The 26,559-nt window shown below is 44.4% G+C and overlaps 5 protein-coding genes across 7 annotated transcripts in view; all 5 read left to right on the top strand.

Annotated features, from left to right (window-relative positions):
• The first annotated feature begins 798 nt into the window (after positions 1 to 798).
• LOC311009303 (H-2 class II histocompatibility antigen, I-E beta chain-like) lies at positions 799 to 6,101 on the top strand. Its single transcript, XM_084003385.1, has 6 exons — positions 799 to 921; positions 2,091 to 2,363; positions 3,496 to 3,709; positions 3,944 to 4,011; positions 4,134 to 4,247; positions 4,449 to 6,101. The coding sequence occupies exons 1-6, from the start codon at positions 867 to 869 to the stop codon at positions 4,472 to 4,474; spliced, it is 750 nt and encodes a 249-aa protein (XP_083859511.1). The 5' UTR covers positions 799 to 866; the 3' UTR covers positions 4,475 to 6,101.
• Positions 6,102 to 6,409: 308 nt separating this feature from the next.
• On the top strand, positions 6,410 to 11,937 carry LOC311009299 (H-2 class II histocompatibility antigen, A-U alpha chain-like). The gene is made up of 5 exons (XM_084003381.1): positions 6,410 to 6,427; positions 6,506 to 6,590; positions 6,699 to 6,947; positions 8,890 to 9,174; positions 11,588 to 11,937. Exons 2-5 carry the CDS (start codon positions 6,521 to 6,523, stop codon positions 11,707 to 11,709), a joined length of 726 nt encoding a protein of 241 aa, XP_083859507.1. The 5' UTR covers positions 6,410 to 6,427; positions 6,506 to 6,520; the 3' UTR covers positions 11,710 to 11,937.
• Positions 6,480 to 25,131, top strand: LOC311009306 (RLA class II histocompatibility antigen, DP alpha-1 chain-like). 2 transcript variants are annotated; one of them, XM_084003390.1, is made up of 5 exons: positions 6,480 to 6,550; positions 21,469 to 21,520; positions 21,610 to 21,858; positions 22,572 to 22,856; positions 24,908 to 25,131. In XM_084003390.1, exons 1-5 carry the CDS (start codon positions 6,521 to 6,523, stop codon positions 25,021 to 25,023), a joined length of 732 nt encoding a protein of 243 aa, XP_083859516.1. In that variant the 5' UTR covers positions 6,480 to 6,520; the 3' UTR covers positions 25,024 to 25,131. The 2 variants fall into 2 exon arrangements, with proteins under 2 accessions (XP_083859516.1, XP_083859517.1); XM_084003391.1 differs by lacking the exon at positions 6,480 to 6,550 and having other exon boundaries at positions 21,387 to 21,520.
• Positions 13,644 to 17,368, top strand: LOC311009300 (H-2 class II histocompatibility antigen, I-E beta chain-like). Its single transcript, XM_084003382.1, has 6 exons — positions 13,644 to 13,791; positions 13,878 to 14,150; positions 15,101 to 15,314; positions 15,531 to 15,598; positions 15,793 to 15,906; positions 16,109 to 17,368. Exons 1-6 carry the CDS (start codon positions 13,737 to 13,739, stop codon positions 16,132 to 16,134), a joined length of 750 nt encoding a protein of 249 aa, XP_083859508.1. The 5' UTR covers positions 13,644 to 13,736; the 3' UTR covers positions 16,135 to 17,368.
• LOC311009305 (H-2 class II histocompatibility antigen, A-U alpha chain-like) overlaps positions 21,343 to 26,559 on the top strand; it is a 29,239-nt gene continuing 24,022 nt past the window's right edge. The window contains exon 1 of one of the 2 annotated variants that reach the window (XM_084003388.1): positions 21,343 to 21,435. Coding sequence is in view for 1 of the 2 variants with exons in the window: in XM_084003387.1 (XP_083859513.1) it covers positions 21,451 to 21,480 (30 nt within the window). In the remaining variant the exon portion in view is untranslated. Of the gene's footprint in view, positions 21,481 to 26,559 lie in introns of both variants that reach the window. The other variant, XM_084003387.1, reaches the window with a different exon arrangement.

The following is a 26,559-nucleotide window of genomic DNA, read 5'->3' as shown; positions in this document are numbered from 1 at the left end:
GGCCAACCAACTCTGAATCTAACCCTGAACCTAACCCTGAACTCTGAGTTATCGGTTCCAGAACAGCAGTTTTGAATTAGTTCAATAAACTCTGAGGATGTAAACTCTGAGTCAGCACGTGCCTGCCGACTCTACAAAGCCATCATCAATGGAGCTCCGATACTACGATTCACCATGGCAACCGGGAGAGTTATTAGATATTAGTGAGTGTTTATGTAGAAAACGAGCTCATCCTTAGAAGGTGGAGCAATACAACGCATCCTTGTGCTGAACCAAAGACATTGCCGTCCTCGGAGCCGTTTAGTTGGAATACATAATTTCATAAGGATCAACTTCAATCCCATGGATATATTGACTGACGCGGCTATATTGCATAAGTTTCGACTACAACGGCAACAAATACGCTTGACCTGAATGGGCCTACGCTTGCCAGACCAACGCGTCGGAACTTTGCACTGACTCCTGAAGTCAAGCTGCTGGCAGCGCTGCGTTTTTACGCAGTAGGTAGCTTTATTGAAGTTGTGGGGGATGGCCTTGGTCTGAATCAAACTCTGAGCAATCGATTTCAGCACTTTCTTTCTGGACAGCGCCGTGAACGACGTAAGGAGTGTTTTTTAAGAAGACTCCGAAGAGACCGTTCGGGAACCACGACTATAGAGGTAAACAACTTTGGTAAGTCATAACGTAGGAGTCTTCGTAGCGTATTTCAGTGTCCCCTGTGTGTTTGTGCTCCAGCAACAGACTCTTGTCTGACTTGTCTACCTGGTAACAGGTGATGATGATGATGCAGCAGGTCATGTGATCAGCTCCTCTGGTTGTTGCAGCAGCTCTCAGTGAGACTGTCAGTTTGTGAGCTGAACAGGAACATGGCTTCAACTTTACTCAGCGTCTCCCTCCTCTTCATCAGCCTCTCCGGAGCAGGTAGGATCAATACCTGATCACTGATCAACACCTGGTTACTGATCTTAACCTGATCACTGATCTATACCTGATCACTGATCTTTACCCTGATGACTGATCAATACCTGATCACTGATCTATACCTGATCAGTGATCAATACCCTTGTTCTGTCCTCAGAATTACATTCATGTTCTTTATGCAAATTATTTAATGAATATGATGTAGTTAAAACTGTGAAAGAAAAAACACACAGTAATATTTACATGGTGAGAACTTTTATTTTGAAGGGGGATAGTAGTGACATTAAAGTCCCAGTCGGCAAAATTTTTTTGATCATATCACTGAAGCCGACACTACGCTCCGATAGAACAACATAAATCATCCGGTTTTAGAAAAAAAAACGTGCACGTAGAGCCTGTTGTTTGTTTTGCAAAATATCAACAAAGCCTGGGTCAACCTGTCCAATCAGCACGCAGGGCTGTGTTCATGCACACACAGAGCCCCTCCCCCCTCGGGTCGTTCCACTATCACAGGGGGGAGGCGGAGGGAAGTAGCAAGCTTCCAATTCCTTGTTAAAAACCCAAACGAGGAGGTCCAAAACAACCAAGGAGAAGAAAACACCGGTGGAAAAGAAGGAAAAAAAGAAAGATGGCGACGGTGCCCGTGATAAAACCAGAGTCAACATCGGACCCGCGTTTCAAAGGTGGCATGATCTAAGGGAGTTCAAAGGGCAGGAAGTCGAGGGGAAGGAGCTCGGTGGTCGTGGGGGAGGAGTGTGAGAGTTGGCAACATTCAAAATCTGACAGAGTGCCCTCGATCCACCGGACTTGCCGACTGGGACTTTAAGTGTTGTGGAATTGCGACTGTAGCAGACAGCAGTAGTCATTTAAGAAGTTAAGAATGAGCTAACGTAAAATGTGCGGTGCATACGCTAGCATAAGCGTGAGCTCTTGTTTTTGGCGCATAGTTTTTCAGCTATTCTTTTATAGCTTAATTCAATACTGTTTATCAATGAAATGCTGTAAAGGAAACTAAGGTTTTGTATTGTTTCTATACAAAACCTTAAGTGTAGCAGTGTTTTATCGTTTGGCTTGCTGTTAAACTGCAATAACGTAGCAGAAGTGCCTAACGTGCAGGGAGAACAGTACAACCCTGATCTCTGGTTCAAACTGACTGTGTTTTCCTACAGATGGATACATGCACTATTCTGTGTACAGCTGTGAATTCAACTCTACTGATCTGAAGGACATGGAGTTCATCGTGTCGCACTATTACAACAGGGTGAAGCACACCCGTTTCAGCAGCAGTGTGGGGAAGTATGTTGGATTCACTGAGTACGGAGTGAAGAACGCAGACTTCTGGAACAAAGATCCTTCTATACTGGCTTTCATGAACGCTCAGAGGGAGGTCTACTGTCTGTTCAATGTTGTCAATGATTACAATGATGCTCTGACTAAAACAGGTGAGTTTGTTTTCATCACATCGTCATTTATTCATCATCAACAGCTGATTCAACTTTAATCTGGAGCCTCAAGTCTCCACACACACACACACACACACACACACACAGGGCTGCCCCTGACCAAAATGGGGCCCTAAGCGAAAACATTTCTTCGCCACCCGACCCTACCAAATCCCAAATGCATATTAGGTACAAAACGACAGTATAATGAAATGCCATTGAACTTGACAACCTTTATTAGTAAGAACAAAGAACAAAAATATAAACCTAAATTCACACTGAATGGGCTTTATGCACAGCTCCACTACTTCCTGAAATAAACCAGCTCGTTTATTTCCTGTCTTCCATTATTGGACCAATTGATTAATCCAGGTGTGTCTGACCTCTCAACAATGGTCAGGCACACCTGGATTAATCAGTTTTACAAAGTTTTACATTTTTACTAGTGCTGGGCCATTAACAGCGTTAACGGACATCAACGGCGTCGTTAATTAACAGTTTTAAAGGCACCGTTAATGTCTGTTAACACCATTAACAGTGTTACCAGCGTTAACGGCGCCGTTAATACGGCCCAGCACTGACTTCAACAAATATCCACCTTCGAGAGAAGAGTTTCCTCTTGTTTTGCTTTTTTCCCCTCTTGCTGACTCGTAGGTTGTTTTCGAAGCCATCACGTCTTCACCTGCAGCTGCTTGACGAGTGCCTGCAGCGTATGCGCATCTGACCAGTGATTGGTCAGATCGATTGCTGTCAATCATTGCAGTGATGGCCGTGTGGGGTCAGATTACAAAAAAAAAAAGGTCTCTTCTCCTGCCTCGCGCTGATAGCTGATCTAGTAGCGCGCCCACGGCTGTGCATATGCGCATCCTTTGTGCAAAACGGGGCCCCTATTGGCCCTACGGCCCTGCACACACACACACACACACACACACACACATACACACATACACACCTGCTGGTGGAACTCTGCTACTGCAACACACACATACGTACATACTGTAATTCTGCTGATGCTACTAGTACTGATAGTAATACTTCTGATACTACTAGTACTGATAGTAATACTACTAGTACTGATAGTAATTCTGCTGATACTCCTAGTACCTATAGTAATACTACATGTGTATTTCAGTGAAGCCCTACGTCAGACTGCACTCGGTGGCGTCCCCTGGTGGTAAACACCCGGCCATGCTGATCTGCAGCGTCTTCAACTTCTACCCCAAACAGATCCGAGTGAGCTGGCGCCGAGACGGGAAGGAAGTCTCCTCTGATGTCACTTCCACTGACGAGCTGGCCGACGGTGATTGGTACTACCAGATCCACTCTCACCTGGAGTACACGCCCAGGTGGGTCCACCGCCCATCCAGTTGGGTCCAGGTCCAGTTGGTTTAGGTTCAGGTCCAGTTGGGTTATGGTCCAGGCTCAGGTCCAGTTGGATTTAGGTCCAGGCTCAGGTCCATTTGGGTTTAGATCCAGGTACTGGTTCAGGTCCAGTTAGGTCCAGGCTCAGGTCCAGTTTGGTTTAGATCCAGGTACTGGTCCAGGTCCAGATCACGGATGTGTTGGTTCGTGTCCTGCAGGTCTGGAGAGAAGATCTCCTGTGTGGTGGACCACGCCAGCCTGAAACAACCTCTGGTGACTGACTGGGGTAAATACCTGTCTCTCTGCTCACCTGTTGACCCGCCCCTTTACTTGTCTCTCTGCTCACCTGTTGACCCGCCCCTTTACCCGCCTCTCTGCTCACCTGTCTCCCCACCTGTCTGTCCTCAGACCCATCCATGCCCGAGTCTAAGAGGAACAAGATCGCCATCGGAGCCTCAGGACTGATCCTGGGTCTGACCTTGTCTCTGGCTGGATTCATCTACTACAAGAGGAAGGCCAGAGGTCAGATCAGGACCCTCTTTAGTTTAGGGTCCGTTTGGACTCACACCTCTTTTTCCAGACCGGGTTCATCAGAGTCTGGAAATATTTCTTACATACTAGTACTTCTGAAACCTGGTCTGAAACCTGTTTAGTCTAGTATAATGATGTGGTATCAGTATTTGGGGCTGACCCTGTCCTCGTCTCTGCTTTTGTTTTATCCAGGCCGGATCCTGGTTCCCAGTAACTGAGCCCAGACCTGGACTTGTAAACCCCAAGTAGTTCTTCCACCTTCCTCCATCATCTTCTCTTGTTAAATAGTACTATTTTCTGTATGGCTTCATTTGGCATTCTACGCACATGTATGTTTCAATATACTTCAATGGGTTGCGATTTGGTCAGTTCGTACAGTTTACTGTTCGAGAACTTAAAGGCCCAATCCACATCACCATTGACTAGTGCTGCAGGATCAATCCCCTTTTTACGTTGGGCAGGACATTCTTCCGTGCATCGCCGCCAGCTATCATCTTTCGCAGGAACCCATTCCAGCTTTTGGAGTTCACTAGATAGTTCCCATGATTGTACACTATACAGTAACCGGGACCGCACACATGCAGTTAGGATTCCCATGCGAGTGTTGAGATGTTTTTCTTGGTCGGTCAGCACATGCTTCGGTCCATTTTTCGTATGCTGATGCAATTTGGTGGTGTAGGAACTTTAATGACTTCCCAGTAGTGCTGATAAGATGACCAAGGAACCGGAATTGCCTTACATTCTTTATCTCGGCATTGTTGATAGTCAATAGGCTTGATTGTGCATTTTCGTCCACATTAAAGACCATCGTCTCCGTTTTTTAATAGGACATCTGAAGTCCAAACCTTGAGAATGTTATCATATATTGCTAAGATCTTCTTAAGCTTGTCCAAGCTCTGGGAGAACACTACCACGTCATCCGCATATGTTGGAGCCATTTTTTGTTTGTTTCTAGTTACCTAGTTAAAGACACTAGAAATGCCACCACCTGGTGTTGACCAGTGGTATTGACAGGAGGCCTTTATAATGAGGTCCCTGATTACACACAGGTGTGCAAACCAACAGGTGAATGCTGAGAACGCTCCGTTTTGTTATCCGTTTTATCTCGATACCGACACTAAGTAACACTTAGAACGCTACATTTTAGATATCGCAACGGATTGTGATAATAGCGTAGGTTTTGTTTACTTGTACTTTTTAGTTTAATTCAATTGGTGCATGTTAGAGCTGCGAGCCAACGCATGCACACACAATCCACCCATAACCAACCGGACAGACTACATGCAAAATCAACAAACAAGTAAGTGCAAACTCGAAGCACGTAAGAATCTCTCGACAGCATAAAGTCTGACTCACTATGAGACAATATGTGAGGTGTGTGTATGATCAGAAATGGTGGATAGGAAGTATCAGAGATGTTTCAGATGAAGATGTACTGGTTCAGTTCATGCACCCACATGACCCTACCAAGAGTTTCTACTGGCCAAGAAGAGAAGATGTGCAATGTCCCACTGCAGCATAGAACTGCAAGATTTGACGTTCCCTCTACAGAAACCTGTACATGTATGCCATCAAAAAAGATGCGCACAACAGAGCAGAGATGTACATCAGACAATTTGTAAAGTGACTGCCAGATTAATGAATGTGACGAAGGAATTGGATCTAAAAGATGAAAAATGTGTGACCCTCACAGTGAGCAGAGACAAACTGTTATTCAATATCAAACTTTTCTTCTGTAATGTAAAATCTTTATGCTCAAATTAATAAGTATGACAAAATGTACAGTCTTCAAGATTATGCTATCATATGTTTGTTCATGGTTTAAGACATTAAAAGCTGCTTTCAGCATGTTCAACTCACATCTAAGGACTTATTGCCTCTGTGACTACATCTGTGCTACATTTGAATGTTTTCGTAAGGCTTAATTTATCAGTAGCATTTAAGTCTTTGGTAAATGGTAAAAAACACATTTGAATTGCCCTCCTGTGATGTTTACTGGTAGGCTATTAGGACATGCAGTACCAAAAACTGCCACAAAAACCCCACCAATATCAGGAAACATGTATTACTGCAGCCTGTCTCCCTGGATACCGATGACATCACGCCATCCCTGCTCTCTGATTGGCTGTTGTCAGACAGGTTCAGGTCTACAGAGAGACAGACTGGTTCAGGTCTACAGAGATTCAGACGGGTTCAGGTCTACAGAGAGTCAGACGGGATCAGGTCTACAGAGAGTCAGACGGGTTCAGGTCTCCAGAGAGCCGATGAAGACCATGATGAAGACCATGATGGGGGTCCTCGTTCTCTCCAGTATCTTCTGTGTCTCAGCTGACAGTAAGTTTGTCTGTCTGTCTGTTTACTGTCTGTCTGTCTGTCTGTTGACTGTCTGTCTGTTTACTGACTGTCTGTCTGTTGACTGTCTGCTCTGGTGTTTCTCTTCAGGTCTCTATGAGGAAACTGCTTATGTTGGCTGTTCAGATACTGATGAAGAGGGGGTTGATGTACTAGAAGGGGAAGTGAAGTGGTACACAGACTTCAAGAACAATACAGTAGTCGAGCCTCAGCCCAGTTTCATAGATCATATCATCCATCCGGATGGAGGTTTTGAACTGGCTGAGGCTGAGCTACAGCTCTGCAGAATTTTCCTGAACATTGATCGTGAAGCCTTAAAGGACCTCCCGTTGGAGCATGGTAAGTCTTCCCAGTGTTTCACTCAGCGTTCTGTTCTCCTGTTTACTTTGAACACAACAGAAGGTTCTATTTGACGGGTTCCTCCCACCAGCACCACCAACACCACCAACACCAACACCACCAACACCACCACCACCACCACCACCAACAACAACACCACCACCACCAACAACACCACCACCACCATCAACACCACCAACACCACCAACAACACCACCAACACCAACAACAACACCACCACCAACAACAACACCCCCAACACCACCAACACCACCAACAACACCACCAACACCAACACCACCACCACCAACAACACCACCACCAACAACAACCCCAACACCACCAACACCACCAACAACACCACCAACACCAACAACACCACCAACAACAACAACACCACCACCACCAACAACACCATCAACAACAACACCCCCAACACCACCAACACCAACACCACCACCAACAACAACACCCCCAACACCACCAACACCAACAACACCACCAACAACACCAACACCACCAACACCAACACCAACACCCCCAACACCAACAACACCACCACCAACAACACCACCAACAACACCCCCAACACCACCAACACCACCAACAACACCACCAACACCAACAACAACACCACCAACAACAACACCCCCAACACCACCAACAACACCACCAACATCAACAACAACACCACCAACAACACCACCACCAACAACAACCCCAACACCACCAACACCAACAACACCAACAACAACAACACCACCACCACCAACAACACCATCAACAACAACACCCCCAACACCACCAACACCAACACCACCACCAACAACAACACCCCCAACACCAACAACACCACCAACACCACCAACACCAACACCACCAACACCAACAACACCACCACCAACAACACCACCAACAACACCCCCAACACCACCAACAACACCACCAACACCAACAACAACACCACCAACAACAACACCCCCAACACCACCAACACCAACAACAACACCACCACCACCAACAACACCATCAACAACAACACCACCAACACCACCAACACCACCACCAACAACAACAACACCCCCAACACCACCAACACCAACAACACCACCAACAACACCAACACCACCAACACCACCACCAACACCACCAACAACACCAACAACATCACCACCACCACCACCAACAACACCACCACCACCACCAACACCAACAACACCACCGACAACACCACCGACAACACCACCACCACCACGAACAACACCACCACCACCACCACCAACAACAACACCACCACCACCAACACCAACAACAACAACACCAACAACACCAACAACACCACCGGCAACACCACCAACAACACCACCGCCAACACCACCAACAACACCAACAACACCACCAACAACACCACCACCAACAACATGCTGCTTATTGTCTCTTCTTGTCAAACACACTGATGGTCTCAACAACTAACAGTGCAGTCAACCCCAGTCCAGGGTCCAGAGACCAGAGTTCAGGGTCCAGTGTCCTTAGTCCAGGGTCCAGAGTTCAGGGGCCACAGTCCAGAGTTCAGGGTTCATTAGGATTAGTTAAACCAGATAAACTGGAGATGATCTGGATATGTCAAACTCACTTCCTAGTCCAGGCCTCTGCTGTGCAACACCAGTTACCATGGTGATCTACCGTAAACCACTGTCTTAGGCCTGAAAACACAGTTAAACCTGAAGTTACTCACTAACCCCAAATCCTGGTTTGAACGACAGGACCCTGGACTCTGGACTCTGGTCCCTGCCTCATAGAGAGAGTACAACATACTTAACCTGAACTCTGACTTGATTAAAGATGTGTTGCATTAAATGACTCGATGAATAGTTGGATAAATGAGTTTCACTGATAATAAGATATTATATTAAATATTAATAAGTGCTGGGTTTCTGTTCAGATCCTCCTTCTCGTCCAATCATCTACGCCCGAGACGCCCTGGACCTGGGGGAGAAGAACACCCTCATCTGTCATGTGACTGGATTCTTTCCTGCTCCTGTAACGTTCTACTGGACAAAGAATGAAGAGAACGTGACCGAAGGAACCAGCATCAATGTTCCCTACATCAACAAAGACAGGACCTTCAACCAGTTCTCCAGACTGGACTTCACCCCACAGCTGGGGGACGTCTACAGCTGTACAGTGAGCCATCTGGCCCTGAAGCAACCGCTGACCAGGATCTGGAGTGAGACACCTTAGAAACCTCGACACAGCAAACCCACAGCCAGCGCTTTACCTGCTATCTGTCTCCAGATGTGTCGTTACTCTCAACTCTGTTTTCTGTCTCTAGATGTGTCGTGACTCTTAACTCTGTTGTCTGTCTCCAGATGTGTCGTGACTCTTAACTCTGTTTTCTGTTTCCAGATGTAGACATGACTCTTAACTCTGTTTTCTGTCTCCAGATGTAGACATGACTCTTAACTCTGTTGTCTGTCTCCAGATGTGTCGTGACTCTTAACTCTGTTTATATCTCCAGATGTGTCGTGACTCTTAACTCTGTTTTCTGTCTCCAGATGTGTCATGACTCTTAACTCTGTGTTGTCTGTCTCCATATGTGGACATGACTCTTAAATCTGTTTTCTGTCTCCAGATGTGTCGTGACTCTTAACTCTGTGTTGTCTGTCTCCAGATGTGGACATGACTCTTAACTCTGTGTTGTCTGTCTCCAGATGTGGACATGACTCTTAACTCTGTTTTCTGTCTCCAGATGTGTCGTTACTCTTAACTCTGTGTTTTCTGTCTCCAGATGTGTCGTGACTCTTAACTGTGTGTTTTCTGTCTCCAGATGTGTCGTGACTCTTAACTGTGTGTTTTCTGTCTCCAGATGTGTCGTGACTTTTAACTCTGTTTTCTGTCTCCAGATGTGTCATGACTCTTAACTCTGTGTTGTCTGTCTCCAGATGTGGACATGACCCTTAACTCTGTTTTCTGTCTCCAGATGTGGACATGACTCTTAACTCTGTTTTCTGTCTCCAGATGTGGACGTGACTCTCAACTCTGTTTTCTGTCTCCAGATGTGTCGTGACTCTTAACTCTGTGTTTTCTCTCTCCAGATGTGGACATGACTCTTAACTCTGTTTTCTGTCTCCAGATGTGTCGTGACTCTTAACTCTGTTTTCTGTCTCCAGATGTGTCGTGACTCTTAACTCTGTGTTGTCTCTCTCCAGATGTGGACATGACTCTTAACTCTGTTTTCTTTCTCCAGATGTGTCGTGACTCTTAACTCTGTGTTTTCTGTCTCCAGATGTGTCGTGACTCTTAACTCTGTTTTCTGTCTCCAGATGTGTCGTGACTCTTAACTCTGTTTTCTGTCTCCAGATGTGTCGTGACTCTTAACTCTGTTTTCTGTCTACAGATATGTCATGACTCTTCACTCTGTTTTCTGTCTCCAGATGTGGACAAGACTCTTAACTCTGTTTTCTGTCTCCAGATGTGTCGTGACTCTCAACTCTGTTTTCTGTATCCAGATGTGTCGTGACTCTTAACTCCGTGTTGTCTGTCTCCAGATGTGGACGAGACTCTTCACTCTTTTTTCTGTCTCCAGATGTGTCGTGACTCTTAACTCTGTGTTTTCTGTCTCCAGATGTGTCGTGACTCTTAACTCTGTTTTCTGTCTCCAGATGTGGACGAGACTCTTAAATCTGCTGTCTGTGTCCAGATGTGTCGTGACTCTTAACTCTGTTGTGTCTCCAGATGTGTCGTGACTCTTAACTCAGTGTTTTCTGTCTCCAGATATGGTCCAGAGTCCAGGGTCCAGAGTTCAGGGTCCAGTGTCCTTAGTCCAGGGGCCAGAGTTCAGGGTCCACAGTCCAGGGGGCACAGTCCAGAGTTCAGGGTCAACACATCTGAAGATCTTTTAATGCTGCAGCATGAGCCATTCCCAGTGCGACACAGGAATGACTGAAGAGTAACTGTTTCTTTCTGCACTTATAATGCAGTTGAATTTACATATTGGTCTGACATCCTGCAGCCCCTGTTCCAGGTGCCCCCAGAAGTTGTGTTTGATCAAAGGGTCATTGTCTTAGGGCCTGTCCACACGAAAACGTTTTCAGCGCGTAAACGCAGAAGTCTTGTGCGTTTCGCCCTGCCGTCCATACGAATCCGGCGTTTTCGCGGCGTGAAAATGCACTTTTTTGAAACCAGCTCTCAGGGTGGAAAAGAAAAAAACGACACCCCTCCGTTTCATGTTCGTTTTCGTGTGGACCTTAGGGTGACGGCTGTTGGTGCTTATTGTTGGTTTCCATCCATCCATCGTCTACCGCTTATCCTGTATTTAGGGTCACGGGGGGGCTGGAGCCGATCCCAGCTGTCATTGGGCGAAGGCAGGGTACACCCTGGACAGGACGCCAGTCTATCACAGGGCCAACATGTAGAGACAAACAACCATTCACGCTCACATTCACACCTACAGGCAATTTAGAGTCACCAATGAACCTATCCCCATCCTGCATGTCTTTGGACTGTGGGAGGAAGCCGGAGAACCCGGAGAGAACCCATGCTTACACAGGGAGAACATGCAAACTCCACACAGAAGGAACCCGGGCCGACTGTCTGTGTCCAGATGTGTCGTGACTCTTAACTCTGTTTTCTGTCTCCAGATGTGGAGAAGCCTATGCCCAGTATTGGACCCGCGGTCTTCTGTGGACTGGGTCTGACCGTCGGTCTCCTCGGCGTTGCTGCTGGAACGTTCTTCCTCATCAAAGGAAACGAGTGCAGCTGATCAGATTAATGATCCTCACATTAACTAATCCAGGCTTAACTGATCCCGCTAACTCTCATTGTGATTCCTCCTTTATCTTAATAGCAGCATGCTCTTATTTTGAAATAAACACAACATGATGTTTTCTCACAGTTGTGTATCCTGTAATTATGACTGAGTGCTTCATATATATATATATATTGTTGTGGAAAAATGAATCTGCCTAATAAAGATCAACAACCAGGATCAGCTTTTTCTCCGAGGTTTATTCCACTAAGTATTCTCATCTGCAGAGGAGGGACTGTTCACCCCTGCCTTCTGATGCAAAGGTTCAGAATCAGCAGGAACGACCCTGAGTCTAACAACAATCTCCCTTTTAAGGAGGAGGAACCATGGACAAAGGACGGATCATGTCCTATCTTACAAAGACAAGATGTACAGGCAAGGTCAAGATTTACAGAACACAGGCGTCATAGTCCTGAAATTATCTTATGTCAATGTGGCACTCATGTTCATATCATCTACAAACAGACATTCATTTTCATCATAGCATAACAGTCAGAAGAGGAGATGCGGATCGACGTCTGGCCTGACAAATATTCTGATTATAAATTACAAACATCCCAAATTCCCATTACAATATATATATATATATATATATATATATATATATATGAATTGAATGACGTGTACAGCTCCATGAATCTTAATAAAGTGTGTGATCAGTGAGATGGTGTCGTGGCTCCCTCTGATGTGTCTCTGAAACACTCAACAGTAGGTCATCCTCTGGACTCCCTGAGACTGGTCAGGAAGTCCTGGTTCAGAGGAGACGCCATGACGGCCCCCCATGTTTCCAGCAGCTAACACTGACATCAGGCGGTGGTTGAGACGGCTGGTCTGGAGTCAGTAACCTCAGAGAAGCTGCTGCTGCCGTCTCAGTCCTGGGGCCCGTTGCACAAAACTAGAATTAAGACATCCAGGATAAGGGATAAGTAATCGATCCAAAACAAGAGCGTCCAGGCTTAATTGGTTGCACAAAGACCAAGCCAGGATGAGCAGACACGGATTCATCAAGCCAGGTGAAACCAATCCTGGATAGGTGCGTACTGACGGCTCCCTCAAATAGACCCCGCCACCGATCACAGATTCACCATGGCAAATAGAGTGGCATACTTTCCCCGCCGGAGGCAGAAATCATCATGGAGGCAAACGAGGAGGTTAAACACTTAATTAAAAGAAAGGCAACACCGCCACAGTTATAAAGCAAAGAGAAAAAGTGTGGCAAGGTATTGGCGAGTGAAGACTTGTCTCCCCGGCGTCAGTACTCGTCTGAATAGCGGATTGACAGCAGACACTTTGTGAACTACGGGAATCGAACCCATGTCGCCTGCATTGTTGGCAGCGTTGCTGACCGTTACATATAAAGACTTATCACCTTTAGACCAATCGACTGTTTCATTCAGTTATACACATTAAGTCGGGCCGCAAATGTCCGCCATGCCAACTATGTCTACTTTGATGCAATTACTTTGGTCGGCTTTCTAAGGATGAGCTTGTTTTCTACATAAACACTCAGTAATATCTAATAACTCCCTCCCGGTTGCCATGGTGAATCATAGTATCGGAGCTCCATTGATCATGGCTTTGTAGAGTCGGCAGGCACGCGCATAACTCAGAGTTTACATCCTCAGAGTTGATTGAACTAATTCAGAACTGCTGTTCTGGAACCGAAAACTCAGAGTTGGTTGAGCCTGCTTTCTGGAACGCCCCCATTCGCAAAAAATCTAAAGAGCTCTGGACAGAATCTGGATCATGTCCGCGATATGAAATGTTGAAAATGTCGGAGAATATACAATAGTAGTAGTAGTACTAATAGATGATTTCAGTGTGTTTGTGCTCCAGCAGCAGACTCTTGTCTGACTCGTCTGCCTGGTAACAGGTGATGATGATGATGATGATGATGATGATGCAGCAGGTCATGTGATCAGCTCCTCTGGTTGTTACAGCAGCTCTCAGTGAGACTGTCAGTTTGTGAGCTGAACAGGAACATGGCTTCAACTTTACTCAGCGTCTCCCTCCTCTTCATCAGCCTCTCCGGAGCAGGTAGGATCAATACCTGATCACTGATCAATACCTGATCACTGATCAATACCTGATCACTGGTTCAAACTGACTGTGTTTTCCTACAGATGGATACATGGAATGTAGAGTGTTCAGCTGTGAATTCAACTCTACTGATCTGAAGGACATGGAGTACATCGAGTCGTTCTATTACAACAAGATTAAGATCACCAGTTTCAGCAGCAGTGTGGGGAAGTATGTTGGATTCACTGAGCACGGAGTGAAGACCGCAGAGGCCTGGAACAATGATCCTTCTATACTGGCTGTCATGGACACTGTGAAGGAGACCTACTGTCTGAACAACGTTGGCAATGACTACAATAATGCTCTGACTAAAACAGGTGAGTTTGTTTTCATCACCTCATCATTTATTCATCATCAACAGCTGAAAGAACCAGAGATTCAACTTTAATCTGGAGCCTCAAGTCTCCACCTGCTGGTGGAACTCTGCTACTGCAACACACACACACACACACACACACACACACACACACACACACACACACACACACGCACACACACGCACACACACACACACACACACACACACACACACACACACACACACACACACACACCTGCTGGTGGAACTCTGCTACTGCAACACACGCACACATACATACATACATACATATACACACACATACACACACACTGATGGTAATACTACTAGTAGTACTGATAGTAATTCTGCTGATACTACTAGTACCGATAGTAATTCTGCTGATACTACTAGTACTGATAGTAATACTAGTAGTACTGATAGTAATACTGCTGATGCTACTAGTACCGATTGTAATACTACTAGTACTGATAGTAATTCTGCTGATACTCCTAGTACTGATAGTAATACTACTATAACTGATAGTAATTCTGCTGATACTCCTAGTACTGATAGTAATACTGCTGATACTACTAGTACCGATAGTAATACTACTAGTACTGATAGTAATTCTGCTGATACTCCTAGTACTGATAGTAATACTGCTGATACTACTAGTACCGATTGTAATACTACTAGTACTGATAGTAATTCTGCTGATGCTACTAGTACTGATAGTAATACTTCTAGTACTGATAGTAATTCTGCTGATACTACTAGTACTGATAGTAATTCTGCTGATGCTACTAGTACTGATAGTAATACTAGTAGTACTGATAGTAATACTGCTGATGCTACTAGTACTGATAGTAATACTACTAGTACCGATAGTAATTCTGCTGATACTACTAGTACTGATAGTAATTCTGCTGATACTCCTAGTGCCGATAGTAATACTATGTATTTCAGCGACGCCCTACGTCAGACTGCACTCGGTGGCGTCCCCTGGTGGTAAACACCCGGCCATGCTGGTCTGCAGCGTCTTCGACTTCTACCCCAAACAGATCCGAGTGAGCTGGCGCCGAGACGGGAAGGAAGTCTCCTCTGATGTCACTTCCACTGACGAGCTGGCCGACGGGGATTGGTACTACCAGATCCACTCTTACCTGGAGTACACGCCCAGGTGGGTCCACCGCCCATCCAGTTGGGTCCAGGTCCATTAGGTCCAGGTCCAGTTGGGTTAAGGTCCAGGTTCAGGTCCAGTTAGGTCCAGGCTCAGGTCCAGTTGGGTTAAGGTCCAGGTTCAGGTCCAGTTGGGTGGAGATCCAGGTACTGGTTCAGGTCCAGTTGGATTCTGGTCCAGGTCCAGATTACGGATGTGTTGTGTCGTGTCCTGCAGGTCTGGAGAGAAGATCTCCTGTGTGGTGGACCACGCCAGCCTGAAACAACCTCTGGTGACTGACTGGGGTAAATACCTGTCTCTCTGCTCACCTGTTGACCCGCCCCTTTACCTGTCTCTCTGCTCACCTGTTGACCCGCCCCTTTACCCGTCTCTCTGCTCACCTGTTGACCTGCCCCTTTACCTGTCTCTCTGTTCACCTGTTGACCCGCCCCTTTACCCGTCTCTCTGCTCACCTGTCTCCCCACCTGTCTGTCCTCAGACCCATCCATGCCCGAGTCTGAGAGGAACAAGATCGCCATCGGAGCCTCAGGACTGATCCTGGGTCTGACCTTGTCTCTGGCTGGATTCATCTACTACAAGAGGAAGGCCAGAGGTCAGATCAGGACCCTCTTTAGTTTAGGGTCCGTTTGGACTCACACCTCTTTTTCCAGACCGGGTTCATCAGAGTCTGGAATTATTTCATCTATACTAGTACTTCTGAAACCTGGTCTGGAACCAGTTTAGTCTAGTTTTAATGATGTGGTATCAGTATTTGGGCCTGACCCTGTCCTCGTCTCTGCTTTTGTTTTATCCAGGCCGGATCCTGGTTCCCAGTAACTGAGCCTGGACCTGGTCCCGGACTTGGTCCAGTAGCTGTTTGTGAGATGGAAGTAGAAACAGCAGCTGCTTGGACCTGCTTCTTGTTGTCAGTCATCATCATCATCATCATCATCAAAGTTTCCCACAGCTGCTTAGAGCACGGCAGAAACCGTCCTCATCATTGTTTTTAGGGGCCTGTTGTTTGGAAACCCCGAGTAGTTCTTCCACCTTCCTCCATCATCTTCTCTTGTCAAATAGTACTATTTTCTGTGTTGCATCATTTGGCATTCTACACACATGTGCTATGTACTTTAGAAACTGTATATTTCAATATACTTCAATGGGTTGCGATTTGGTCAGTTCGTACAGTTTACTGTTCGAGACCTTAAAGGCCCAATCCACATCACGATCGACTAGTGCTGCAGGATCAATCCCCTTTTTACGTTGGTTTAGGGGCGGGACATTCTTCCGTGCATCGCCGCCAGCTATCATCTTTCTCAGGAACCCATTCCAAACAGTACTCAGCTTTTGGAGTTCACTAGATAGTTCCCATGATTGTACACTATACAGTAGCCGGGACTGCACACATGCCGTTAGGATTCCCATGCGAGTGTTGAGATGTATTTCTTGGTCGGTCAGCACATGCTTCGGTTCGTTCCATTTTTCGTACGCTGATGCAATTTGGTGGTGTAGAAACTTTAATGACTTCCCATTACTGCTGATAAGATGACCAAGGAACCGGAATTGCCTTACATTCTTTATCTCGGCATTGTTGATAGTCAATAGGCTTGATTGTGCATGGGTATTTCCGTCCACATTAAAGGCCATCGTCTCCGTTTTTTTTATAGGACACCTGAAGTCCAAACCTTGAGAATGTTATCATATATTGCTAAGATCTTCCTAAGCTTGTCCAAGCTCTGGGAGAACACTACCACGTCATCCGCATATGTTGGAGCCATTTTTTGTTTGTTTCTAGTTACCTAGTTAAAGACGCTAGAAATGCCACCACCTGGTGTTGACCAGTGGTATTGACAGGAGGCCTTTATAATGAGGTCCCTGATTACACGCAGGTGTGCAAACCAACAGGTGAATGCTGAGAACTGAAGCAGCCAGTTAGAAAATGAGATTAGAAAAGCACAGGTTAATAAAGAAAGTGTAATCGCTGTATTTTTTGATGTTGAGAAGGCTTATGATATGTTGTGGAAACAAGGGTTAATGATCAAATTATATCAGATGGGAATAAAAGGAAAAATGTATAGTTGGATTAAAAACTTTTTAACGGATAGGTTGATAACAGTAAGAATAGGGAAAGAATATAGTAACAAGTATGTAGTGGAAAATGGAACTCCTCAAGGGAGTATAGTTAGTCCAGTACTGTTTTCAGTTATGATTAATGAAGTGTTTAGCAGTGTAGATAGGTCTATTGGAGTTGCATTATTTGCAGATGACGGAGTCATGTGGAAAAGGGGAAGGAATGTAGAGTTTATGGGTAGGAAAGTGCAAGAGGCAATAGGAAAAATAGAGTGTTGGGCACGGGAGTGGGGCTTTAGATTTTCAATAGCAAAGACAAAAGTAGTATGTTTCACAAAAAAGAAAATTCAAGATCAGATTCAGCTTAAAATGTATGGAGAAAATTTAGAGAGGGTAGAATGTTTTAAATATCTGGGTATTTGGTTCGACAAAAATCTTACTTGGAAAGTCCACATAGGAAAAATTATTGAAAAATGTAAAAAAGTACTGAATGTTGTTAGATATCTGAGGGGTAAAGAGTGGGGAGCAAATAGAGTGTCACTGAAAACCTTTTTACATTGGGCTAATCAGGGCAGTTCTTGACTATGGATGCACAATATACCAGTCTGCTTCAAGAACATTACTAAATAAACTAGACACAATTCAATATCAGGCATTGAGACTCTGCTGTGGAGCTATTAAAACAACCCCAGTGTCAGCCTTACAAGTAGAAATGAACGAAATGCCATTAGAAATGAGAAGAAACCAGATTTCACTTACATACTGGGCAAACTTAAAGGGCCATAAGGACAGTCACCCCACTCAGGACGTTTTTAAAAAATGCCAAGAAAAGGAAAAGAGACAGCTGAAGAGCTTTGGTTGGACGGTAGGAGATGCGGTAAAAGAAATAGGGATAGGGGAACTAGAGATAAGCCCCACTGTACTTTTTTCCACTGTTCCACCTTGGCTAATAGGGGAGATAGAGGTAGATATGCATATGTTAGAGAAGAAGAAAGGAAAAAGTATAAATAGGGATCAGGTAGATAGATATATAGAGAAACAATACTCATCATTTACTAAAATATACACAGACGCTTCAAAGACAATTAGTAACAAAGTAGGAGTAGCATTCATCATCCCAGAGTTAAATAGTATGTCAAGTAAAAGAATAAATGACAATTTATCAGTATATACGGGAGAAATGATAGCTATTCTGTTAGCTCTTGAGTGGGTAGAAAGAAATAGACCAAACAAAGTAATAATCGGATCAGATTCAAGCAGTGCATTAATCAGTCTCAAAAATATGAAATCAGAGTCAAGACAAGATATTCTGGTAGAAATAGCTCAAAGTGTATTTAGAATGACCAAAGTAGGAGTAAAAGTGAAGTTCACTTGGATACCAGCCCATATAGGTGTAGATGGAAATGAAATGGCAGACAAATATGCAAAAAACGCAACAAAAAAAGTAGAAGTTAATATGATAGTTAAATATAGTAAGGCAGAGGATAAAAGCATAATTAAATTAGAAATGAAGAAGAAGTGGCAGGAGTGTTGGAATAAGGAAAACAAAGGTAGAGTGTACTACAGTATCCAAAGGGAAGTAGGAAAGATGAGAGAAAATTGTCGAAATAAAAAAGAAGAAGATATAATATCAAGAATGAGATTTGGGCACACTGGACTTAATAATACAATGAAATTAATAGGGAAACATGAAACTGGCTTGTGTGAACACTGTAATCATACAGAAACTATTGAACATGTAATTATAGAGTGTCCTAAGTACCAGTATCAAAGAAGGTTTGCGGAAATGCACAAAAAGTTGTTTGCCAACCGCCATTAAAAAGAAGAAGAAGAAGAAGAAGAAGAAGAAGCAGCCAGGCTGAAAATGGCTGCTAATGACCTAACAGGAAGTGGAATGAAGATGGGGGGAAGGGAGGTGATTGGAGGAACACCTGGGAGCTGCAGGACAGTCAGTCAAACAAAGAGAGTGGAAGAGGACACAGAGAGGAGAGAGAGAGAGAAAGGATCCTCTTTCTTGGTGTCTTTTGCTGCAATAACTTGAGTGGAGATATAATTAAGAGAAGATGGGATCTATTGGACTTTCGTGGCTCAGGATCCAATAAGGCCAAGAAGGAGATGATCTGGCCTGGAACGGGCTTTGGGGTTTGGGTTCGGCCTACAGCACCGCCTGGACCTGGTTGGTTCCGGTCGTGGTCATCTCACTCGGGATTCGGACCTAATAGAGCTAAGTCACAGCAGTCTCTAGGCTCCCCTTGTACTGTGGCCTTCCACTTACACTAAACTTTTGACACATACACCCTCTCACACACACACACACACACCCTCACACCTCTGCTGTGCAATACTATTTGATGATTTACTTTTTACTTTACTTTACTTTATTTTGATTGAATTTTGACTGCATTGGGAATATAATAATGATTTTTTGTTGTGATTGATGCATTGTTATATCATTAACTTTTCCTCTTGAGTTGACTTGATGCTGATTTAAGTTATTTGAAAAAGAGAAGACAACTTGATGATGGTTGATGAATGTTTTTTCTTATTGTTTCATTGTAGCTAGGCGGCAGCTATCCGGGTAATGTTGAATTTAATTATGTACTACTTATTGACAGGGTGGATTCTCCCCTGTCTGGCGCCCACTTTAATTTTGAATCTGCGGATGTGAATGTATAAATAAACCTACGCTACAGAACGCACACAGATTTTACTGCTCCGTTTTGTTATCCGTTTTATCTCGATACCGACACACTTAGAACGCTACATTTTAGATATCGCAACGGATTGTGATATTAGCGTATGTTTTGTTTACTTGTACTTTTTAGTTTAATTCAATTGGTGCATGTTAGAGCTGCGAGCCAACACATGCACACACTCACACACAATCCACCCATAACCAACCGGACAGACTACAAGCAAAATCAACAAACAAGTAAGTGCTAACTTGAAGCAAGTAAGAATCTCTCGACAGCATAAAGGCTGACTCACTATGAGACAATATGTGAGGTGTGTGTATGATCAGAAATGCTGGATAGGAAGTATCAGAGATGTTTCAGATGAAGATGAAGATGTACTGGTTCAGTTCATGCACCCACATGACCCTGCCAAGAGATTCTACTGGCCAAGAAGAGAAGACATGTGCAATGTCCCACTGCAGCATAGAACTGCAAGATTTGATGTTCCCTCTACAGAAACTGGGCGCATGTATGCCATCAAAAAAGATGAGCACAACCGAGCAGAGATGTACATTAGACTATTTGTAAAGTGACTGCAAAATTAATGAATGTGACGAAGGAATTGGATCTAAAAGATGAAAAATGTGTGATCCCTCATAGTGAGCATAGAGACAAACTGTTATTCAATATCAAACTGGAGACTTTTCTACTGTAATGTAAAATCTTATGCACAAATTAAGATTATTATTTGATTTGGTTGTGTAATGTATGTACTTTAAGTATGACAAAATGTACAGTCTTCAATATTATGCGATGTTTGTTCATGGTTTAAGACATTAAAAGCTGCTTTCAGCATGTTTAACTCACATTCAAGGACTTATTGCCTCTGTAACTACAACTGTGCTACATTTTAATGTTTTCGTAAAGGCTAAATTTATCAGTAGCATTTAGGCACATGTAAGTCTTTGGTAAATGGTAAAAAACACAATTGAATTGCCCTCCTGTGATGTTAACTAGTAGGATATTAGGACATGCAGTACCAAAACCAGCCACAAAACCCCACCAATATCAGGATTTTCATCTTAAATAATTATAATAATACAATCTGCTGAAATATGCAAATCAAATGTGTATAAAAGAACATTTTCTTCCTCAGCAAAACATGAAAGAGACAAATATTATAAATATTTACATCTGTCATATTGTCCTCCGATAATCATACTGATAGATAAACATGTTTTACTGACGCCTGTCTACCTGGATACCGATGACATCACGCCATCCCTGCTCTCTGATTGGCTGTTGTCAGACAGGTTCAGGTCTACAGAGAGTCAGACGGGTTCAGGTCTACAGAGAGTCAGACGGGTTCAGGTCTACAGAGAGTCAGACGGGTTCAGGTCTATAGAGAGCTGATGAAGACCATGATGAAGACCATGATGGGGGTCCTCATACTCTCCAGTGTCTTCTGTGTCTCAGCTGACAGTAAGTTTGTCTGTCTGTCTGTTTTCTGACTGTCTCTTTACTGTCTGTCTGCCTGTTGACTGTCTGTCTGCTCTGGTGTTTCTCTTCAGGTCTCTATTCGGAAACTGCTTATGCTGGCTGTTCAGAGACTGATGAAGAGGCGGTTGATGTACTAGAAGGGGAAGTGAAGTGGTACGCAGACTTCAAGAACAATACAATAGTCGAGCCTCAGCCCAGTTTCATAAATCATATCATCCATCCGGATGACAGTTTTGAACTGGCTGAGGCTGAGCTACTGCTCTGCAGAATTTTCCTGAACATTGATCGTAAAGTCTTCAAGGACCTCCCATTGGAGCGTGGTAAGTATTCCCAGTGTTTCACTCAGCTTTCTGTTCTCCTGTTTACTTTGAACTCAACAGAAGGTTCTATTTGGACAAGAAGACGGGTTCCTCTCAAAACAACAACAACAACAACAACAAGCTTATTGTCTCTTCTTGTCAAACACACTGACGGTCTCAACAACTAACAGTGCAGTCAACCCCAGTCCAGGGACCAGAGTTCAGGGTCCAGTGTCCTTAGTCCAGGGGCCAGAGTTCAGGGGCCACAGTCCAGAGTTCAGGGTCCACAGTTCAGTGTCTAGAGTTTTATGTTGAACATGCTGGGTTTTCCCACCAGGTTACATTAGGATTAGTTAAACCAGATAACCTGGAGATGATCTGGATATGTCAAACTCACTTCCTAGTCCAGGCCTCTGTTGTGCAGCACCAGTTACCATGGTGATCTACCATAAACCACTGTCTTAGGCCTGAAAACCCAGTTAAACCTGAAGTTACCTCACTAACCCCAAATCCTGGTTTGAAGGACAGGACCCTGGACCCTGGACCCTGGACCCTGGTCCCTGCCTCATAGAGAGAGTACAACAGACTTAACCTGAATTCTAACTTGATTAAACCTGAACTGACTTGATGAAAGATGTGTTGCATTAAATTACTCGATGAATAGTTGGATAAATGAGTTTCACTGATAATAAGATATTATATGAAATATTAATAAGAGCTGTGTTTCTGTTCAGATCTTCCTTCTCGTCCAATCATCTACACCCGAGACGCCCTGGACCTGGGGGAGAAGAACACCCTCATCTGTCATGTGACTGAATTCTTTCCTGCTCCTGTAACGTTGTACTGGACAAAGAATGAAGAGAACGTGACCGAAGGAACCAGCATCAGTGTTCCCTACATCAACAAAGACGGGACCTTCAACCAGTTCTCCAGACTGGACTTCACCCCACAGCCGGGGGACGTCTACAGCTGTACAGTGAGCCATCTGGCCCTGAAGCAACCGCTGACCAGGATCTGGAGTGAGACACCTTAGAAACCTCGACACAGCAAACCCACAGCCAGCGCTTTACCTGCTGTTTGTCTCCAGATGTGCCGTGACTCTTAACTGTGTGTTTTCTGTCTCCAGATGTGGACGTGACTCTCAACTCTGTTTTCTGTCTCCAGATGTGTCGTGACTCTTAACTCTGTGTTGTCTGTCTCCAAATGTGGACATGACTCTTAACTCTGTTATGTCTCCAGATGTGTCGTTACTCTCAACTCTGTTTTCTGTCTCCAGATGTGGACGAGACTGTTAACTCTGTTTTCTGTCCCCAGATGTGTTGTGACTCTTAAATCTGTTTTCTGTCTCCAGATGTGTCGTGACTCTTAACTCTGTTTTCTGTCTCCAGATGTCTGACTTCTTCCCCCCGACGTCTCGTAACAACAACAACTGCGGCCTACGTGCTCGTAGCAGATATTCTGCTCGTAGCAGATATTCTGCTCGTTTGTACAACGCCGTATCAGGGCCACTGTATGAAAACAAACGGTGCCGAGAGAGGGGGGCGATATTCCGGGGGAAAAGTCACCGATATGCGACTTTATTACGATGCTAACAAACAACCGCTAGCTAACTTCCCATGAATGTAGGCATTTATTTGTCTAATTAATCCATCCCAACGTGTGACAACGCCTCATCAAGGTCCTTAGGGTGACGGCTGTTGATGCTTATTGTTGGTTTTATTTATACGGGCCAAATTGTCATCTTATGGGTGTTTATTGATCGGGTGGTCGGGCGGAGATTAGCCGTAACTCTCACGTGTTGCCATAGCAATGGCAAACATCCAGTCAAGCTCCGTCTCTTCTTCTGCGTTTTTGTAGCAGAAACAGCGCCGCATAAGGGCCTGGAATATGTACTACAGCGCGCTGAGTCGTTTTCAGTGGATTCATCTGGACGCGAATGTTCTTGAAACGACGCCAAGGCAAAACGGAGAAAAAAAGTTTGTTTTGCTTCGTCTGGAAGGCGCCTTATCCTGCATCAATGGGCTTGTCTGGCGACGCCCCTGGTAGCAAATGGTCCTGCAATACGCATTGAGGACAGACAGCCATTTGCCCACAGAAATACATGATTAAACAGGAATTTCCCTCACAGTCAACATTGGTCAAGATAGGGCTATCAGCCGAATGGCTTAGTACTGGCGTGATGGTACATTATGTATATCTGGAAAATTACCCCACTAATAATGCATGGAATGTTACCAAACTTCTGCAGTAGTACACATAGGGTCTGTACTCACAAAACGAGGCATTTGAAAGTTTGTAAGTACACCAGGAGTTTATTTAAAAGAACACTTAATATATAGCCTGATAGCTTCTATCCTCGGCTGCTAACGGTACCGCTGCATCAACGCCACTTCCGTGTTTACCCAGCTGTTTCCGCTGCTTGTATTATCAGGTCAACAAGTGTTGACAAGTGTTGACCTGATAAAACAAGCATTTATAAAAATGTGTTGACCTGATAATACAAGCATTTATAAAAATGTGTTGACCTGATAATACAAGCGTTTATAAAAATGTGTTGACCTGATAATACAAGCATTTATAAAAATGTGTTGACCTGATAATACAAGCGTTTATAAAAATGTGTTGACCTGATAATACAAGCATTTATAAAAATTCAGCAAAACTTTTTCATACTTTTGCGTGAAACTTGCGTCACAGAAACAGCTGGGTAAACACGGAAGTGGCGTTGATGCAGCGGTACCGTTGGCAGCCGAGGATAGAAGCTATCAGGCTATATATTAAGTGTTCTTTTAAATAAACTCCTGGTGTACTTACAAACTTTCAAATGCCTCGTTTTGTGAGTACAGACCCTATGTGTACTACTGCAGAAGTTTGGTAACATTCCATGTATTATTAGTGGGGTAATTTACCAGATATACATAATGTACCATTAGCGCTAGTACTAAGCCATTCAGCTGATAGCCCTATCTTGACCAATGTTGACCATCGCTAAAAATGCTTCTGAGGGGGTATTTGTTGTTTTTCTGTCTCCAGATGTGTCATGACTCTTAACTCTGTTTTCTGTCTCCAGATGTGGAGAAGCCCGGTATGGGACCCGAGGTCTTCTGTGGACTGGGTCTGACCGTCGGTCTCCTCGGCGTTGCTGCTGGAACGTTCTTTCTCATCAAAGGAAACGAGTGCAGCTGATCGGATTAATGATCCTCACATGAACTAATCCAGGCTAAACTGATCCTGCTAACTCTCATTGTGCATGCTCTTATTTTGAAATAAACACAACATGATGTTTTTCTCACAGTTGTGTATCCTGTAATTATGACTCAGTGCTTCATATATATATATATATATATATAGGGCTGTCAAAGTTAACGCGTTAAGGCAGCATCCTCTTAACGCCGTTAATTTTTTTAACGCGCGGAAGGTGCGTGTCCACAGGGGCGATTTTAAACGCGTGTGGACGCGCCGCTTCCCAGTATTGCACGCTTGGTGGGCTGCCACTAGAGGATGATTGACAGGCGCTCTCCTTTAAACAACAAATGTTTGCGAGCGTTCCCGAGGCAGCGAGTCGAGCCCGGCGCCTCTGATTAGCATAAAGTAGCTTTGACTTCAACTTTAGGCAAATGAGGAGCGGCCAACTCGCGCGCCGTCTCTCGACATTCGCCGCAACGCCACCAGAATGCATTGCACGGCTTTTCACATATGGTGCGTGTCCACAGGCAGCGGTGTTTCCCCGCGTCCCATTCATTGTCTAGGGACGCGGGGAAACACCGCTGCCTGTGGACACGAACCTTGAAGGTGCGTGTCAACAGGGGCGATTTGTGAACGGCAAATTCACCTTCAAAAGACTGCCAGATGGTTCAGTCGATAAGACCAAAGTCATCTGCGCGTACTGTGGGTATGAAATGAGCTACCATAGAAGTACGTCCAGTCTGAGATATCACTTGCAAGCCAATGCACTTATATCCTAACTGTACTTATCTCCTGTTACACTATCTCCTGTGACATGTTCACTTTAACTGTTTGTGATATATTCTTATAACCCTGTTTTGATCCCATGTTTTGGTAAGGGGATATTTGAAGTGTTAAATAAACATTTTCATAAATCAAGTATATTTGCCCTTATGTTGTTAAAAGTATTAAGAATATAAAAAAAATACATTAAGGTACATTTAGAAGAAAAAAAAGTGCCAAAAAATGCGATTAATTTGCGATTAATCGCGAGTTAACTATGGACAAAATGCGATTAATCGCGATAAAAAAATCAATCTTTTGACATATATATAAATATATATATATATATATATGAATTGAATGACGTGTACAGCTCCATGAATCTTAATAAAGTGTGTGATCAGTGAGATGGTGTCGTGGCTCCCTCTGATGTGTCTCTGAAACACTCAACAGTAGGTCATCCTCTGGACTCCCTGAGACTGGTCAGGAAGTCCTGGTTCTGAGGAGACACCATGACGGCCCCCCCATGTCTCCAGCAGCTAACACTGACATCAGGCGGTAGTTGAGACGGCTGGTCTGGAGTCGGTAACCTCAGAGAAGCTGGTGCTGCCGGCTCAGTCCTGGGGCCCGTTGCACAAAACTAGAATCAGTTATACACATTAAGTCGGGCTGTAAATGTCCGCCACAACAACTATCTCTACTTTGATGCAATTACTTTGGTCTGCTTTCTAAGGGTGAGCTTGTTTTCTACATAAACACTCAGTAATATCTAAT

The sequence above is a fragment of the Eutrigla gurnardus genome, assembly GCF_963514095.1.
Source record: "Eutrigla gurnardus genome assembly, chromosome: 23".
In the NCBI taxonomy this organism is placed as follows: domain Eukaryota; kingdom Metazoa; phylum Chordata; class Actinopteri; order Perciformes; family Triglidae; genus Eutrigla; species Eutrigla gurnardus.
This window is presented reverse-complemented; position numbering and strand designations above follow the sequence as displayed.

What these genes read in the sequence shown, in the direction of transcription:
- LOC311009303 (XM_084003385.1), top strand. Translation starts at nt 867, where the DNA reads ATGGCTTCAACTTTACTCAGCGTCTCCCTCCTCTTCATCAGCCTCTCC. An exon ending in CATCAGCCTCTCCGGAGCAG is followed by an intron (nt 922 to 2,090) that starts GTAGGATCAATA and finishes GTTTTCCTACAG; the next exon opens with ATGGATACATGCACTATTCT. An exon ending in CACCTGGAGTACACGCCCAG is followed by an intron (nt 3,710 to 3,943) that starts GTGGGTCCACCG and finishes CGTGTCCTGCAG; the next exon opens with GTCTGGAGAGAAGATCTCCT.
- LOC311009299 (XM_084003381.1), top strand. Translation starts at nt 6,521, where the DNA reads ATGAAGACCATGATGAAGACCATGATGGGGGTCCTCGTTCTCTCCAGT. An exon ending in GGACCTCCCGTTGGAGCATG is followed by an intron (nt 6,948 to 8,889) that starts GTAAGTCTTCCC and finishes GTTTCTGTTCAG; the next exon opens with ATCCTCCTTCTCGTCCAATC. An exon ending in ACCGCTGACCAGGATCTGGA is followed by an intron (nt 9,175 to 11,587) that starts GTGAGACACCTT and finishes TTCTGTCTCCAG; the next exon opens with ATGTGGAGAAGCCTATGCCC.
- LOC311009306 (XM_084003390.1), top strand. Translation starts at nt 6,521, where the DNA reads ATGAAGACCATGATGAAGACCATGATGGGG. An exon ending in TGATGAAGACCATGATGGGG is followed by an intron (nt 6,551 to 21,468) that starts GTCCTCGTTCTC and finishes ACCATGATGAAG; the next exon opens with ACCATGATGGGGGTCCTCAT. An exon ending in ACCGCTGACCAGGATCTGGA is followed by an intron (nt 22,857 to 24,907) that starts GTGAGACACCTT and finishes TTCTGTCTCCAG; the next exon opens with ATGTGGAGAAGCCCGGTATG.
- LOC311009300 (XM_084003382.1), top strand. Translation starts at nt 13,737, where the DNA reads ATGGCTTCAACTTTACTCAGCGTCTCCCTCCTCTTCATCAGCCTCTCC. An exon ending in TAATGCTCTGACTAAAACAG is followed by an intron (nt 14,151 to 15,100) that starts GTGAGTTTGTTT and finishes TATGTATTTCAG; the next exon opens with CGACGCCCTACGTCAGACTG. An exon ending in TACCTGGAGTACACGCCCAG is followed by an intron (nt 15,315 to 15,530) that starts GTGGGTCCACCG and finishes CGTGTCCTGCAG; the next exon opens with GTCTGGAGAGAAGATCTCCT.